Genomic DNA, 17,218 nt, shown 5'->3' with positions numbered 1-17,218 from the left:
ATTTTGCTTCAAATAATTGAAGAAGAAAGCATTGCACTTTTTTCTCTTAAAACTTTTAGCATTTTTCTTTTAGACCATAGGATTATTGATGTTAGTTAGCAAGGCAAGCTTATGCTGTGTGTTTCTGACCTGCTTGCTTTCTGAGATGGAGAGCTTTATAAACACTGATCATTGTGTTCCCATCCCAGTATTCTATATTAGGCATGTTGAGTGGGGGTGATAACTTGAATAGCAGATCTTCAGGAAGATCTTGGACTTTGAACAGGATGTGGTAACAATCGGGAACTTTCAGTTGTCTCTCTAGGGAAGTACATTCATCTGTGGGAAGAAAGATCTGTGTAGATGTCTGGGTAGCCAGAGTCGTAGCGCTATAGCTGCTGCTTTAAGCTCCCCTAGAAACTGTTTTGTGAAGCGATACAACCATCAGACATTGGCTGCCATTTGCCCAAACTGACAGCCTGTTATACAGATGTTAGCTGACTCATTTGCACAGGCCTACATAAAAGTTTCTCTTTTCCTTTTTGAAGAAGGCAAGGTCTCTTGACGCAGTCCTAGTCTCATGTCAAATTCACTGTGTAGCTCAGGCTGGCTTTGAACTCCAGACCATCCTGCTTAGCCTCCTGAGTGCTAGGATTACAGGTGTGTGCTGCCAGGCACAGCCTGAGACCTTTGCCTTCTTTCCCCCTTTCTCTGGCCCTTTTGGCTAGTGTGTGGATGTCATGTTAGTGAAGTGGTCATTGTATAATCAGCGCAGCGATCAAGGGGGTCAAGGGTGACAGCTGGCAGGGTAACCTGTAAAGAATCTGGGATGTTATATAACACACAACATATATATATATATATATTATATATATATGTATATATGTAATATATATTATATATATTATATATATATATTATATATATGGTCAGGCATCCTTCAGACAGATCACACTTAGCTGTTCATTGTCTCTCTTCTAGAACCCTAGTTTCATGACAGCAGAAACATCTTTTCCACTTCTGTCTCTCGAGGGCTTTAAACAGGGCTTGGAAAATTGTATTAGTTTAGTAAATATTGTAGAAGGAACTGGATGATGATGAGGGACTGATCGGTAACACATTTCTGTTTTAAAGAGAAAAGAATTTAGAAGTCCAAAGAGAGCAGGCAATATAAACTAGGAAATGGACAATTGGCCTTCTGGCTGGTGCTTTGTCATGGAAATCAATCTCAGGTCAAGCTCTCTAGCTAGGCAGCCGTCCGATGGCACCCACTGCAGCCTCTGCTGTGTGCACTGCTTGGGTGGTGAGCACCTGTGTAGGACTCTTGATAGGACCCCTCAGTCAATAGGGTGGGGCCAGGCCTCACTACGGCCTTTCTCCATATGGTATGTATTTGAACACAGCCAAATTAACATTTTTTCAAGGCTTCACAGGCACAGAAGAGCTTAGGAGGTGGAACAAGAAGCAAGAACGTAGAGGGTTCTGTTGCAACCGCGGGTAGACTTAGGTGAACACCTGGGAGAACTGGCAGAACAGCGGAGCACGCTCCTCCAGCAAACAGCAAAGACATCGAATCCTTTTGTTCCACTCTCCTTGGCTCTACTTGGCGGGGCTTTGAGAGGCTGAGCTACACAGCCTGACCCTGCGGCGTTCCCGCTCCAGCGTCCCGGAGGCGCGCTCGCTCGCGGAGGGCGCAGGCCGCCGCTTCCTCAGCGCGCCGGGAGCTCGCGCCCGCCCACCCGCGGGAGCGCGCACGCGCCGCCCCGCCCCGCCTCCGTCGTGCGCGCCCCGCCCCCTCGCGCTGCCATACGCGGACCGGCCAACATCCGAGGACTCTGGCCCCGAGTAACCCACTGCCGTGACCTTTCCGCACCTCGCACGCCGAGGCCCGCGCGGCGCCCGCCCGGACGCTGCGTGTCCGCCGCCCACGCCGAGCCCCTCGGTCCCCCGACCGCGCGCCGCCGCCGCCTCCGCTCGTCATGGCGGCCCTCAGCAAGTCCATCCCTCATAACTGCTATGAGATCGGCCACACTTGGCACCCCTCCTGCCGGGTCTCGTTCGTGCAGATCACTTGGGGCGCCCTGGAGGAGTCCCTCAAGATCTACGCACCCCTGTACCTGGTGAGCAGGGCTGGTGCGTGTGCAGGGGCTCCCGGGGCCCGTTGCTCGTGGGTCAGCTTTAGGGGTGGTGGGAGGCCCCGGGGGGGAGTCGTTGGCGGAAGGAGGGGGAGGGGGCCGCGAGGGCGAGCTGTCACCGAATGCCTGTTGCTAGGGTGGGGGTGTGCTCTGGACACTTGAGAACTGGGGTCCAGGGACTTGGTGATGGAGAGGTGTTGGAACACTTGGTCAATTCATACCCACAGTCTCTCCTCAGCCTCCTTTAGCACCCCCTCACCTCTTCATCATATGAAAAAGGGTATGTTTCACCCCAAGTCCCCACAGCCACAGATCTTGTCTCAGTAGAGATGACAGTTGTTACCTGATTGATTGTGCCTTCGCAAGTTGCCAGACTAGACGGACCTCCTGTCTTGTGCTGTGATTGGGAGTCATTGAAGGTGTTTAAGGAGATCTGACATGTCGCCCAGGTCATTTTCTTATACAGGTTTGCATGAAGGGCAGTTTATGGACAGTAGAGAGTATCTGGAAACCTACCTGTAACACTGAAAACTGATAAAGATATTTTCTCCTCAAGAGTGCCACTGTTTTCTTCAGTAACCATATCCTTGGCATTAAAAGATAGACTATTTGGTTACTGAAGTTCATTGTCATTTTCTTATTTGTTGAAGTGCGCATACTAAGAAGGTAGACATCAGATTGTGTATGCTTCCTAAAAGTTCATTCAATATTCAATGGATGATCCATTCTTATTTCTCACTGAAGTAATAATTTGGGCCGATGACATCTTCGACAGGATGATTATGCCTGTACTTTATGGAGAAGTCTAATTAGTAATTATAGACAGAACACAGGAAAAGATAGTTTCAGAAGCCAAGTTCCATTTTTATGGTGTAGACTGTACACCATAAAAAGCTTCCTCACCTTTAAGACAATCCCAGGGATCATGTTAGAGGTGGGTTTCTGAATCAGTAGGTATTGGTGGGGTCTGGGGAATGCATTTTTGATAAACTTTAAAGCAGTGTACATCCTGGGGAGTACCAGCCTTAGTAGTAAGGATCTCGAGGATAGGCCTACATGGACTTTTATCTTACCTGTATCTATATACACATTTCCTCAGAGACTGCGCTTACTAGCTTTTCTATATGAATTGTGGCCAGCCTTTGATTCATATTTACTACGACGATGTTGTTACTGTTTTGGTGTTGCTGGGGTTCTAAGCTGTTGCACTTTCAAGGCAAGAGTTCTTCTGGTGAACTCTGCCCCAGATTTCTTTAAACACCTACAAATACACTTGGCTCTTGAACAGCTGTACAAAAATATTGTTCCTGTGGTGGGTATTCTTCGCGTAGTGGTAGTCTTTTGCCTACTGGTTGTGCAGGATCCTCTGTACTGACTCCTAGCTGTGCTCCCCACCTCCCACCCCTGGCAAAACAAAGCAGAACAAAACTAAGTCAGGCAGGTTGTTCAGAGATTGTTCTTGACTTCAAGGATTAGGAATTAGGTGGGAAGAGTGTTTACACTATGTAATTTTTCCTGAGATACGCAGATCCATTCATTCGTTTAAGATATTTGTGGAGCGTAGATATTTGTTATATCTACGGCATAGAGAATTTATTGATTCTTTTCTGTTAGGGGAATTTAAGGAAGCAGCTGGAGCAGCGATTTTCCTGCTCTAGCAATGGTATGGCTCAAGAAAGGGCTTGTTCTACTATTACATTTTCAACTAGATTAAATACTTCTTTAGAGCTAATTTCCTATCTCACGTTACCATTTATCAGTGGCTATGAAAATGAGATTAGTGAGAACTGACTAGCATTTTATTTAAGTGAAATAGGAATAGAAAATTTTAGCCCATTTTAGGCACTCAGGCTAAGCGGTGGAATTTGACCCTGTGGTGTGTTTTGTGTGTGTGTGTGTGTGTGTCTAGGGAGAGCACATGGCCACACTGTACTTTTTGTAGGAGTGAGTTTTCTGTAGTTGTTGATGTGGATTTGCATCTCAGCTGTGTCAGTTACTATCTGACTTGATGCATGTTTGCTTTGTGTGTGTGTCTGTGTGTGTGCGTGTGTAAGAATCAGATAAGATAATGCACTGGTGATCTCCCACAAATTTTTTTTTTTTTTTTTTTGAGGCAAGGTCTTCCTTGAGCTTTGGATTCTCCAATGTCTACCTCCCAGTCCTGAGACTGCAGATTGCGAATGTACACCACCATGTGAGGTTCATACAGTACTGCTATCAAGCTCAGAGTCTTAGGAATACTAGCTAGGCATTCTACCAACGGAGCTATACCCCCAGCTCATCATATGTCTTGAATATGTAATTTTTCTTTCCTTCCTTCTTCAGTGGCACTTAGGAGTGAGGGTTACTGCCAGTTAGAGTTAGTGGAATTTCAGTCTGGTGTTGAAAATAAAATTGGACATTGATTCATGGTGTAAATGTATAGAGTGTATATCAACAGAGGAAGATGATAGTGTGACTCGAGGAAGAAATTTCAGAGTTTTATAAAACAAGGAATATGTATATTGTATAAAACAAAAACTTGTGTGTAGTTAGGAACTATAATTCCTATTGAACATTCTGTGTTTGCTTCTTTACATATTTTATCCTGTAAAGCTGTAACTCCATCTGAAGACTACCCCACTTCATGCATAAGCAAACAGAAAATTAGAGAAAATAGTCTTGCTTTATAAGATTTATAAAAGGATAGGATTATGGCCTTAGTTTGTGATCCAATGTCAAATTAAAGGTCAGGCCAAAGGAACACTTTGTTTTCCTTTTTTTTTTTTTTTTTTTTTTTTTGCCAGAAAGGTTACAGGAACACATGCTGCACAAGGATGAGGAATCCTGTTATCACTCACTATTTTGACTTGGATGGACAGTTAGGAGTGGTTGCAGTAGCTTCAGCTAATGGTCAAGAGCCTTAAAACTCCCATGGAATCCTACCTATGCTTCACAAGCAGTGAGAACTGAGGAAAATCTCTGTTTCTGTCTTTCTAAATGATAGTGCCCCATGTTTCAGGGCTGTTGTTTTAACTTAGAGTGGGAGGGCAGTGAGTAGGAACAGCAGCTGACATAGCCCCTAATGTGGTGGGTTTGCTATTGAAATATGGCCTGATGATGCTTCTATCTCCTAGTAGGTCAGACAGCTTTTATGCAGAACCAGCACTATAGGAAAGTTCTGAATGAGTTCAGGTATGAATGAATAGACTTTAGAATAGTCCAGGAACAGGACAGTATTTGGCATACTTTCTAGAGAAAATGAAAGGGCAGTTTTAGAGGCATATTACTGGAAAAAGAAACAGGACACGAGACAGAAGATTTGGAGACAGCATGAGGACCTGCTGATATTTATAGACTTATAAGTCATATGCAAACTGTTGCCTTTATTGAAAGAAATGGAAATGTTTGAAGGGCACGTGGCTTGCCTGAGAGACTTGATAAGGAGTAGATTCTAGAACCTGTAAATGGGCCTTACATTATTTCCCTTTCATCTAAAATATAAGTTAACCTAATGGGTTCTGTAATTTCCTCACATTCCTCTCTTGTTCTATGCATTTCCCCTCATACTTCTTTTTATCATAGAATTCACCTTTTGCTTAAAACATCTTTGAAATGTAGGCACACTTTTTTTTTTAAATTTTGATCAACAGTTTATAACTCAATTATAAAGGAATATTAAATGACAAATTTGACTTGGTGATTGATAAAGAGAAAGAAATGTCTTAGAGAGTTATAGAAAAATCATTCACACAGTTAAGTGAAATCATACAAATTTGCCTCCTATGAGAACACGATAATGTTAAATCTTTTTCCCTGACAATCCTGCAGTGATTTAAACCTCTAGTATTGCCCACAATTCACTCAGACTTGTTGTTAATAGGAACTATTATTTCCTAGGTAAATATATTGTCACAGATGATTTTATCTTAGAAAGTATGGAGACCATAAAGACAGTCCCAAACCGAAAAGATGTAGCTGTAAATGAAAATTGGGTCTATATCTGTGTGTATGCGTAACTTCAAACATTCGTATGCACTCAGACTTAGCCTTCTTTGTGATGACTCCTTAAATTTTTTTCTGACCCAAACCAAGCATGCTTTTTATTGAGGCAACCTGCCTCCAGAAAACTATATTTTATTTTTCTAATTTTTTATCTTTTTTTTTTCTCACCTTTTCCTTTTTTTCACAGAAATGGGTTGAGTTTCTAGTATCTTAGGAGTGGGATTATGTTGCTGCAAATGCTGGTTACTTGACTTTTTCATTTCCTTTTTGTAACCTTGGGCTGCAGAGAAGATTATATTCTCTACTTATATGCTAAGTTCATTTGATCAGTGGTATAGTTTAACTGCTATTTCTTTGCTCAGTTTTAGCTTCAATAATATATCTAAGAGAAGAGCAGGCTATTCAAGTCACCCAGTATTCTTGTATCAGGACCTACCTGACCTTTTATGCCCATATTTTTTTTATAATTTTATGTTGTGCTGAATTGTTCCCTTTATCAATATGTAGGTCTTCGTCTCTTCTGATTAATGCTGGCTTGAAGACTAGTTCATCCTGTGTCAGAATAGCTATACCAGCTTAGTTTTGGTTTCCATTCACATCATAGGCTGACCCATCATACTTTGACACTCAGTCTCCGGGTGTCCTTTCCAAGTGGGGAATGTTTCTCAGAGAGAACAGATTATCTGATGTTATACTTTTTTTTTTTTTTAAACCCTGTCAACTGTTCTAGATCGCTTTACTGGGAATTTGAAGCGATTTACATTTATAGTTGTTACTGAGAGAGTTTTGCTGACCCATATACTTTTGTTGGTTGACTGATTTGTTCTTTTCTTTCCCTTGCTGATATTACAGGTTTGTTGTTTTACTGTGTTGGACACAGTAGATTCCTTCCTGCATTTATAAAATTTATCCTTATTTTCTTGTTAATTTAAAACAGTAGCTTTGTTAGTGGTTATTTACTTGCAGGGCTTGAAATGCATTGAGCTATCCTTTCCTGGTTTTTAGGGTTGCTAATGCAGAGTTTGATGTTCCTCTGATGAGCATGTCTTTGTGGACTGGCTAGGGTTCTTCCCTTACAGCTTTGATTTCTTTGTGTTTTTTGATATGTTGATTATAATATATTGTGGAGGGGTTCTCCTCTTGTCATGTGTATTTAAGGTTCTAGATGCCTCTTGTGTTTCAATATCTATTGTTTCTCTGGATTTGGGAAATGTGGCCGGGGGTTGATTCTGTATGCTGTTAGTTTTTGTTTCTCTCTCTTACCTCTTTGGATTCTTAGGTTTGGTGTGTTGATTTTATCTCAGTTCTTGATCATTGTTGTTATCCATAGTGCTAGCATAGGTGCTTTGTTGAGTTTATTAGTGATACTACCCATTGTTTTAATGATCATTGAAATTTTCATTTCCCATATTTATATATCCTTTAAAAATTCAAATTTCCTGTTCCATTTTGATGACTTTTCTTCCATATTGCTGATTTTCTTAAACACTTTTCTGACTTTGTCTTCTATATTGTTTGCTTTCCTTTTTTAGTACTCAATTTCTTCATTCTTTCGATTTGTTTTCTTTCTGAGGTCACTTTTCATTTTTACTAGCAATCATTTGAGAACTTTATCTGGCCCTTTAATTTCTTCAGTATCTTTGAATGCAGCAGTGTAGAAATTGTGACCTTGTGGAGGAATATTGTTGTCTTGTGTTCTCATGCTTGTTTTTCTGTGTTACTTGTGTGTTTTTTGGTTTAAGAGCTCTTCCTATGTCATTTGAGGACCTTCTTAATGAGCAAACTCCTGTGGGCTCTTCCTAGTGCTACTGAGAGAAAAGACAAACTGTTGTAGAACTAGTAATACCAAATTGTACAAGATACAGAAATACACTTAAAACCAGTTAGAGCCTTTTACTGTATCGCCAGTTAGCAAAAAGAAAATTGTGGGCTATGCAGTTAAAAAGTATTTGAGGTAAATGTGAAAATAGTAAGTGGATCAGGTAAACAGGATCAGAGAACAGGAAGGGAGGAAAATGAAAGACAAGTAAGATTTAGTAAGCAAGAAGTAAGAGAAGAAAATTATTTAGGAGAAAAGGAAAAGAGCAAGAGATTAGAAAAAGAAATAAACAGAAAAAACATTCCCTAATAATGAGAACGTTCATAACCAATCTTAGATCAATGTAAAAGGAGTATACAAACATAAGAATCAAAGCTAAAATCACAATAAAAACACCTCATTCCTGTAAGGATAAGCCAGAATTTAAAATACTACTGAATGCATAGAAGAGAAGAGGTAAGATAGCTTCTTGAAAGAAGAGAAGAAAACATTGTCCAATCATTAAAAAATATGTAAACATAGTAATACAGCTTTAGGAAGGAGAATAAAAAGCAATAAAATAAAAACTGTCTGAAAAGCATGCTAACATTATATTGGAAAAAAAAGGTTCAGGTCAGATGATAAAAAGACGGCGTGAATATTGACTGGGAGGGTCTTTCAGTGTCATGGGCTGCTGAGTGTAGCAAGGGGCAGGGTTGTGTCAGTTGGCCTTGTAGGGTCTTAACTATTAATATTAACTATTAATGTGACTCATGTTGGTGTTGAGCCCCAGATGGCACTTTTCCTTTGTCTGCCGGGGCTTCTGCTGGCAGTACTCAGCCGTGCAGCCTGTGGGCTGAGCAGATTCTTCTGCACTGCCGAGAATCATTTGTAAGCTGGCATGGCCAGTGTCCTAGGTGGGATTGTTCTGAGTTGTGTAGGGAATCGGGGAAGCCACCATCACATCGACACCTGTCCGGCAGTCTTCTCTGTACTCCTTCAAAACTCACTCTCCGTCCCTCACTCTCCTGGACCTTTAGATTTCTCCATTTCCTCAGCAGTGAGCCACACAGCAGTTAGCTTGAAGCAGAGGCGGAGAGGCTGCCAGATCTCAGGCTCTGAGCTCGTGTGTTCTAGAGTGACTCTCAGATGAGGAGATTTGTTTCAGGCTCTGAGTAGAAGGCTAACTTTTCTTTACATTTTACCACCTGGGCCAGTCCTGTAGACGCCAACCAACACTTTCTGGCTTTGTCAGCATCCAGCTCCCTTGCTTTCTATACCTGCCTCCCCAGGCAGTGTCTCAACCTGTGAGTCTAAACGCCTTTGGCAGTCGCATATCAGATATCCTGCGTATCAGATATTTACACTATTCATAACAGTTGCAAAATTAGTTATGAAGTAGCAACGGAATAATTTTATGGTTGGGGTCACCTCAACATGAGGTCACAGCATTATGAAGGTTGAGAACCACTGCCCTAGAGTATGGTAGGTTAAATTCAGAATCTCAAGATTTGTGATGGGTTCCTGTTATCAGGACCCCAGGGTAACTCAGTTTTAAACAACTGAGTCCCTCCGAGATGGCACCTGACCACGCCCAGGGAAATGCCTGTTCACTTCTGACTTGTTCCTCTGCTGTGGTCACTGTCTCACCGGGCCTGGGTTGGAGACTCACTTGCTTTGGGTTTGCCCTGTGGGTAGGACCCTGCAGCTCTTTTCACTGGAGGGGCCTGGTGGCTTTCTTTTGAATGATGCTCCCACCCTCTCCCCACCCCCACTCCCCCTGTCTGCCAGGGAACCTCACAGCTGGAGCTGTGTTCAGTTGACTTCTTTTCAGTCAACACTTTTCTCCCTATTTTCCAGCTGACTCTCATCCACTTTTGACATTTCTGAAGTTCTTTTTGGAACAGTCTGTTCTTTTCCTCTTTTTTTTTTTTTTTTTTAATTTATTTTTTCTTACCCAGACACTTCTTCACTGGGTCACACAGATGAAGCTTCTATTACCTATCATACCCAAAGTCTTCCACTATTCTTTATAATAGTAATCTTTGCATTTTTTTCCAATTTGTGAAAAGATAGACGTTCACTCAGGCTCACTTGTAATGCTTGACATTCTCATCTATTTTACAATTTATGCTAACATATATATTGAAGTAGACTTTTAGAAGTTATATTTCAGGCTGGAGGCATGGCTCACCAGCTGAGAGCACCTAGAGTGCATGCAGAGGACTCAAGTTCAGATTCTAGCATCCATACGTGGTGGCTCACAACCGCTTGTACCCCCACCTCCGGGAGATCCAGAGCCCCCTTCCGGCCCTCTCAGGCACCTGTACACACGTGTACGGAATCGTACAGCGACCCTTTTGAATGTCAACCGTTGCTTCACGTTTAAAGTAAACGGCGTTCTTCATCACCTGCACACAGCAGAGAGCGTTGTAAACCGTAAGCCCCAGAGAAAAATTAAGAAAAGCATACCATGCTGTTGTGGTATCCTAAATGCATACTTCCACACTGGGGGGCAGGAATTCTGTGGTGTTCAGTACTTAGGCATGTTCCCTAAGAAGGAAAAATTGTTTATTAACCTGTTTAAATTATCATTTTCCTAGGCAGATTCCATCAGGACCTTCTGACAAGTGTGTTAGATATCCCCTTTGCTGAGTCAAAGTCCATACACTCTTTTGCACTTTCGGGAGGGAATGATTTAAAACATGTGTTTTCATTCTCTTTTAGATACATAGGTTTTTCTCTTTAGTACGTGCAAATGCTGGTTCAGCACTTAATCCATCTATACTATCTAACAAATCTGTTATTAAAATCTCATAAGCCTGTCTACGATCAGGTCATTGTCTTTAGACCTTCAGTAAATATTTAACCAAGAATTGGGATTCCTAGGAACAAAACACATTTTATTGAGCATCCAGTCACTTTGCAAAAGGCCTAAAAACCAGCAACTGTGAAGAAATAAGTTCAGTGATATGGACTGAGTTTCTACAGCCCAGGGCTTAGCATAATTTCTTTCTTTCTTTTTCTTTTTTGTTTTTGTTTTTGTTTTTCAATACAGGGTTTCACTGTGTAGCTTTGGCTGTCCTGGAACTCACTCTGTGGATCAGGTTGGTCTCGAATTCAATCTCGAGATCCACCTGCCTCTGCCTCCTAAGGGATTAAAGGCGTGTACCACCACTGGCCAGCTTTAGCATAATTTTTATAGAGAAATAAGACTCTCATGAATATTTTGGAAATAGGCTTTATTTGTTTACTTATTTAGTTTTGATACAGGGCCCCCCTATGTAGTCCTGGCTGTCTTGTAACTCATGTTTGCAGCTGGAATGCTGGGATTAAGGCTGTGTGTTGTCACACTTATTTATTAACACACATTTATTAACATGCCACTTTGACTCCCTTGACCTTATTTTCCTCTTGTTGTTATTCGTTTTCTGATCCGTTGAGTACAAAGTACAACTGCCAACATACCACTTCTAGTTGAGAGTTGAGGGCCTGCTATTGCAGTGAATGCTTTCTCAATCCACCCTGCTCCTTATCAGCTATCAGTGTAGCTGTCCTGATGTTTATCTTCAGCCACTCCATAGTTCAGGGATGAAATTGACATGTATTGGAATCCATATTCTAAATGATATTGTGCTGTCCCTGCTTAGGTTTTGGAGCCAGCAGATTCTCAATAAAACAGATATTTGTTTGATTAAAGAAGCTTAGAAGGCCTTTAAACCCTGAATATTTTTTTGTGCTAACATTATTTCATTTTGTGTGGTTATTAAGAAATTCTCTTCAAATACCTGGAAAAGTTTATATTCTTAACAAAAAAAGTATGTTTTGAAACTAAAAGCACATGTTCTTAGAGGGACCCCTGGTTAGCAGTCGAGGGTTGCTGAATGCACAGTGGTAGGCCCTACAGTGAACTGTGCTCTGCAGGCTGCTTTTGTACTCGGCATCCCTGTTGGTGTCATTGTGGGGCAGGTTGTTGTGAATAGTCAGACCTTTTCTTTTTTCTTTTTTTCTTTTCAAACTCGCACCCCAGAAATGGTCCTGCGCAGGAGACAGTGAGTTAATCAGTATAGCCTTTTTTTCCTCTTCACGTGTTCCTGGCCTTATTTGCATCCTGGGGAGCCTAGTGTGTCTGTTTGCCCAGAGTCTTCACTTCCTCTCCTGCTGCCTCTTCTGTTTTCATTTCACTTGTCACACAGTGTTTCTGTAGTAAGTTAGCCGTGCAGGATTGGAAGGAACGTAGAGATTATAGTTAAAAGGAAAAGCTGCAAAACATGACACAAGTGTGGAATAAATGCTGTTAGACGAGGTATGGAGGTTTCTGATGTGCTCTGGTTGGCAGGGCTAGGAAGCCTTTCTCAGAGAAATGACCTAGTGTTGAGATGATTGTATTGGGTCTAATAGTTTAGCCACAGGCATAAACTCTAGCACAAGCAAATGGGAAAAAAGTAAGGGCTCATTATTTTTAGAGTTTGTAGGACAGTTTCTTATGTCTAATACCCTGGCCAAAAATTTTGATTTTTTTTTCCTTCAAATCTGTTATCTTTTTATATTTGAAGGCAAAACAGTAAGAAAGACCATATGCATACGTAAGCTGAAGGCTTTGAGAGGTGGAAGCTTTCTTCTCAGATGTATCTTTTGAAATAGGCATTTTTGGTTATTAATATTAGTAACCCGACTGGCAATGATCAAAGAGACAACCTATTGGTGGTGGTGTTCTTATCTCAGTCAGGCAGAGCAGATGGCAGTCCTCTGTTCATCCTAGCCTGATGCCCGGCTTTGTACCCAGAGCTGTCTCATGCCTAGGACTCATAAAAATCAAGTCAAATCACATCCAGTCCAATCCAATCCAGCCCAACCCAGTCCAGTCCAGGCAGCACAGTGTGGGAGGAGGAATATGTGGACCACCATCCTACCCACAGATCTGCCTTCCATTGCACAGCAGAGGTGGGCCATAGAGACCTGCTTGCCCTCATGCTGAGCAGCAAGGATGGAGTATGTCCCTCAGAGGCCCGCCAGCCGCATGGCTAGCCTGCAGCGGGAGCTATCGCATAAGCGAGTTTGTGGTGGTCAGATGGGAGAGAAGAGAAGTGGAGTAGCTGGAACATTATGAAGAGAGTTGGAACTGGAGACTTTAGGTTGGAGAGTAGTGTGTTGTGAGTGGCCAGGCCTGCCACCTGAGGCCATAGTGAGGTACCAGCTTGAGCAGCCATTGAGGGCCATGTCTGGGTCCATGGCAAGGCAGCGGTAGGGGTTGATGTCCATGGTTCATTTTACCACTAGAGAACATGCGGAAGTCCGGGTCAGGGCAGTCGCCAGGGACCATGTGGATGCGTAACTGGCCCTGCCCCTCACTTGGAGGCAGTGCCCCATCTGTCACCAAAGCAATACTTGGAAGAGTGGACCCTGTGCTTTGCCCACGCAGCACAGCGCAGCTGACCCTGGTGGCAGGGGTGTGAGTGAGCTGGCCCTGATGGAGTGAGTAGGGGAGAGCTGACTGCATATCTGCTGGGGGTGGCATGGGTGCAGAGATGATGGCCCCCCTTCCCATGTCCTGCCCCTTACCACTCCCAGTAGTCAGGAAAGCTGCCTAAAGGGTCATGAGGTCAGGAGGACTAGCCCCACCCCTCATCAGCTGCAGCCCTTGCCAGAGCTAGCCCTGCACTTCACCCGGAGCACAGTAGAGCTGACCCTGTTAGCAAGGGCACAGGCGAGCCAGCCCTGAGGGTGAGAGCATGGGCGAGCTGGCCCCACTCCTTGTTTTCTGTAAGGTGCCATGGGTACAGGGGTGGTGCCTTGCCCTCTTGCCTCTCACTACCTGTGGCATTTGGGAGAATTGGCCCTGGGGTTATGAGAGCAGGTGAGCTGGTCTTGCCCCTTGCTGCCTGCAGCACTCAGGAAAAAGGCTCTGCACCTTGTTTGGGCAGCACAGTAGTACTGCCATCCCTGGTCAAGGGGGATTGGGTGAGCCAGCCCGGAGGGTGAGAACACAGAAGAGCTGGCCCTGCCTCTAGTGAGGTGGCCTGGGATTGGGGTGATGTTCCCCCTCCTCCCACACCAGCCAGGAGAACTGGCCCTGTTCCTCACCAACGGCAGCATTTGGAAGAGAGGGCCCTCTATCTAGTGTGGGTAGCACATGGGTAGCACAGTAGAGCTGGCCCTGGTAGAGGGTGCAGAGCTGGTGCAGCCACTCGCCCTAGTGGTGCAGATAGTGGGGAGCAGGAAGACTGACCAGCTCAGCTACTACCCAGGGCCAGGGCCAGGGCTCTGAATTGGCCCTCCCAAAAATCTATATCATCTGCCAACAGTTGGGACATGTGAAAGGGCCAGCCCCGCTGATTCAAAGCTTCAGGATCTCCATGACACAGACCAACAACAAGATAACAGGGAGGAGTCTGGGGGGATCCAGTATTGATGGTGTCACAGAATCCAGAGATCTCGAATCAGACCAGTGACTCGCTGCAATGAGCATTTGCAACTGAAGACGCGTGGACAGAGGAGTGCACTGTGGGACACACTGTGACATGCTACAGCTTCTGTGCTTCGTTATATTTGGTTTGTTTATATTATTATATTTTGAGTGTTTTTATCTGGGGAGGAGTTTGCAGGGGTGAAGGGTGGATATGAGGGGATGGGGAGATGCATGGGACTGGGGTGTTGGGGCACATTGATCATGCCACCAGGGGAACTGGCATGGAACTGGTGAGGTAGAGCATGTTTAAATCCTGGGACTCTCAAACTTGAGATCAGCAGGGTGAGAACCCCTCCCTCCTGTTCTGAGTCTGCATGCCCTGGCACATGAAACCTGGTGATCCTCACCTTCAAGATAGTCACAGGGATGCAAGGCAAGCACTCTTCCACTGAGCCACAACCCCATGTCAACACATGAACTGGCTGGGGGTTTTTAGTCAAGACATACCTGTAAAGATCTGTGATACCTTCCATTCTGCCTGCCCATCTTCCTGGGTGTGAATTCTTTGCTTGCATCTGCTTTGCGGGTTTGGTGCCTTAAAGCACATTGTTCGTCTCATTGTTACCACCGTATAAACTCTTTTTCATCTGCGTTAAGATCTTTATTGCGAAGGGCATTATTAGAGTATTTTAGAAGGGCCTAATAGGATGTCAGTCTGTAGAGTTTTGGTTAAAGGTGCAGGCATGCACAGCATGCTGCCCAGCTAAAGCGACACTACTGTGTTTTCAGCATTGTCCCTGTAGTGCCAGGGACATTATCTACTCAGCTTATGAGGGTAGTGGGTGCCGGGCTTGCCCTGAATCTAATTTTTGATTGTCCTTTGTCTAAATACTATATTGTAAGCACATTTCCAGGCTGTCTTTAAAGTTCTCTTTACCTTCTCTAGAAAAGGAAAGCAGAGGAGAGGGAGGATATTAGAAGTAGGCACTGTGAGGCTTACTGATTACCATTACAGCTTGATGTATGCTTTTCTTTTATAGTAAAAAGTGATGGAAAAGTTCAAAAATCTTTCCTCACACAGTGTTAATGAGTTGCCCTAGTTTTCAGTTTAATTTGTACTATTTTTTTGTCATGTATATTTAGTGTGTGTGTGTGTGTGTGTGTGTGTGTGTGTGTGTGTGTGTGTATGTGTCTGACTATTTCTGTCTGTCTATGCACCATGGCATTTGTATGGAAAACTTTTGGGAATTGATTCTTTGATTTTACGCATGTATTGATGGGATTAAACTTGGGTCATCGAGTTTGGTGGCAGGTCCTTCTGAGCCATCTCTTTGGCCCTTATTTGGTTTTTAGAAATCAGATAAAAATCCTTCATCTGATGAGGACATGAAGTGTGGAGCATTGGCTAGAAGTTTTACATGATCTGAGGTTCCCCCCCCCCCCGCAATAGTGTGTTTCTCACCTATATAAATAAAGCATAATCACGCCTTCACTACTTCATGACTTGCTGCGGGACACTTGTGAAATAGTATGTAAGTGAAATCTTTGAAAACTGCAAAAATATGTTTAAATATATATGGTACTTGGTTTGTCATTTTCTTTTGAGACATTTAAATTTGGCTTTTATAGCTTGTAGTTTTAACCTTACAAGTAGGAATGTTAGAATGTATTCAGATGCATCATTTTGTCCGGGTTCATAAAGGGCAGAAGGGGGTGTGTGTGTGTACTGTGTACACTTGGCCAGTATCGATGGATCTGGGATTCAGTCAACTGTGGATTGAAAATACTGTCACATGCCGCAGAGGACATTTTGGTCAAGAAGACCGTGTATACGATAGCTAATACCTCGTGTATCTGTGAAAGGTTCTGCCATCCAGCAGGATATGGATCTTTGAAGGGAATTTAAGTTCCAAACTATTTCATTCTGGCTGGCACCCAAGGCTTGTGTCCTTCCTACAGAGCTAAATGCTCTCAGCCTGTTTTTGAGAGTTCCTTCAGTCTTAATGGCCCTGCTGTTGCTGCAAAGTCTCAAGTCCAAAGTTTCCTCTGAGGCTCAAGACATCAGCTGTGGGCCTCTACAAAGTGTAAAAAACAAGGCTGTCTGCTTCCAAGATACACAGGGTAAACAGTCCTACTCCAAAGGAATTAGACCAAAGCAAGACTAGATTCTGACATGGGGAACATTACATCTTAGCTCTGTAGCTGGCATCTGGTTTGTCGCAGTTAGCTAACTTGAAAGAAGAAAGATTATTACAGTAGTTTTTGGGCTTTCAACCCATGGTCACTTGGCCCTATTGCTTTTGGGCCTCTGGATAGGCAACGTAGACCCTCTCAAGGACTTGGACAGCCCTGCTCTGAAGGTCACTCTGGCTGCAGTCCATTTGACTGCTCTCTTAGGCTGTCTTTGCATGCCCTGTGCAGTTTTTCTTGGCTATGTTCGAGGTACTCTGTCTTCCTGGAACCTTAGCTGTAGCCTTGGCTTCATGCTTCTCTCCACATAGAGCTTCGTCAGAATGATGACTGTCGTTTTGCCACTTGCTGCCTGTCTTCCTGGTCTTTCCTTTGAAATATTTGAAGTCTTGTGACTCTATAATCCTTGAATTTTGCATGTCTGAAAAATCAGTATCATATGGACAACACCATGGCCTGCTAATAGTCCAAACTACACCTCTGCCTATTTTTTTCTTGACACACAGCTGCATCTGCATTCATGCTAGTTATACACAGGGCAGTTCCCAAGACAATCCTGGTCAAACCCTGGGGACCCTTCTCAACTAAATCCTTGAAACAGACTTACTCTTGACCACTTTTGAGCTTGTGATGATGTGGGTGGTGTTCTGCTTATTTTTGAGTGTTCTCAAGGTATTTTCATCTTATTTTCCAGGACGCCAAGTACTTGGCTTCTTTATAAAG

General features: G+C 43.4%; 1 protein-coding gene across 1 annotated transcript in view; it reads left to right on the top strand.

Annotated features, from left to right (window-relative positions):
* Positions 1-1,786: 1,786 nt before the first annotated feature.
* The window catches only part of Tmem135 (transmembrane protein 135), a 203,426-nt gene continuing 187,994 nt past the window's right edge, over positions 1,787-17,218 (top strand). The window contains exon 1 of the mRNA XM_055623232.1: positions 1,787-2,099. Coding sequence (XP_055479207.1) covers positions 1,959-2,099 — 141 coding nt within the window. The 5' untranslated portion in view covers positions 1,787-1,958. The remainder of the gene's footprint in view (positions 2,100-17,218) is intronic.

Source organism: Psammomys obesus, unplaced genomic scaffold, assembly GCF_907164565.1.
Source record: "Psammomys obesus unplaced genomic scaffold, mPsaObe1.curated_primary_1811, whole genome shotgun sequence".
NCBI classification, from domain to species: domain Eukaryota; kingdom Metazoa; phylum Chordata; class Mammalia; order Rodentia; family Muridae; genus Psammomys; species Psammomys obesus.
This window is presented reverse-complemented; position numbering and strand designations above follow the sequence as displayed.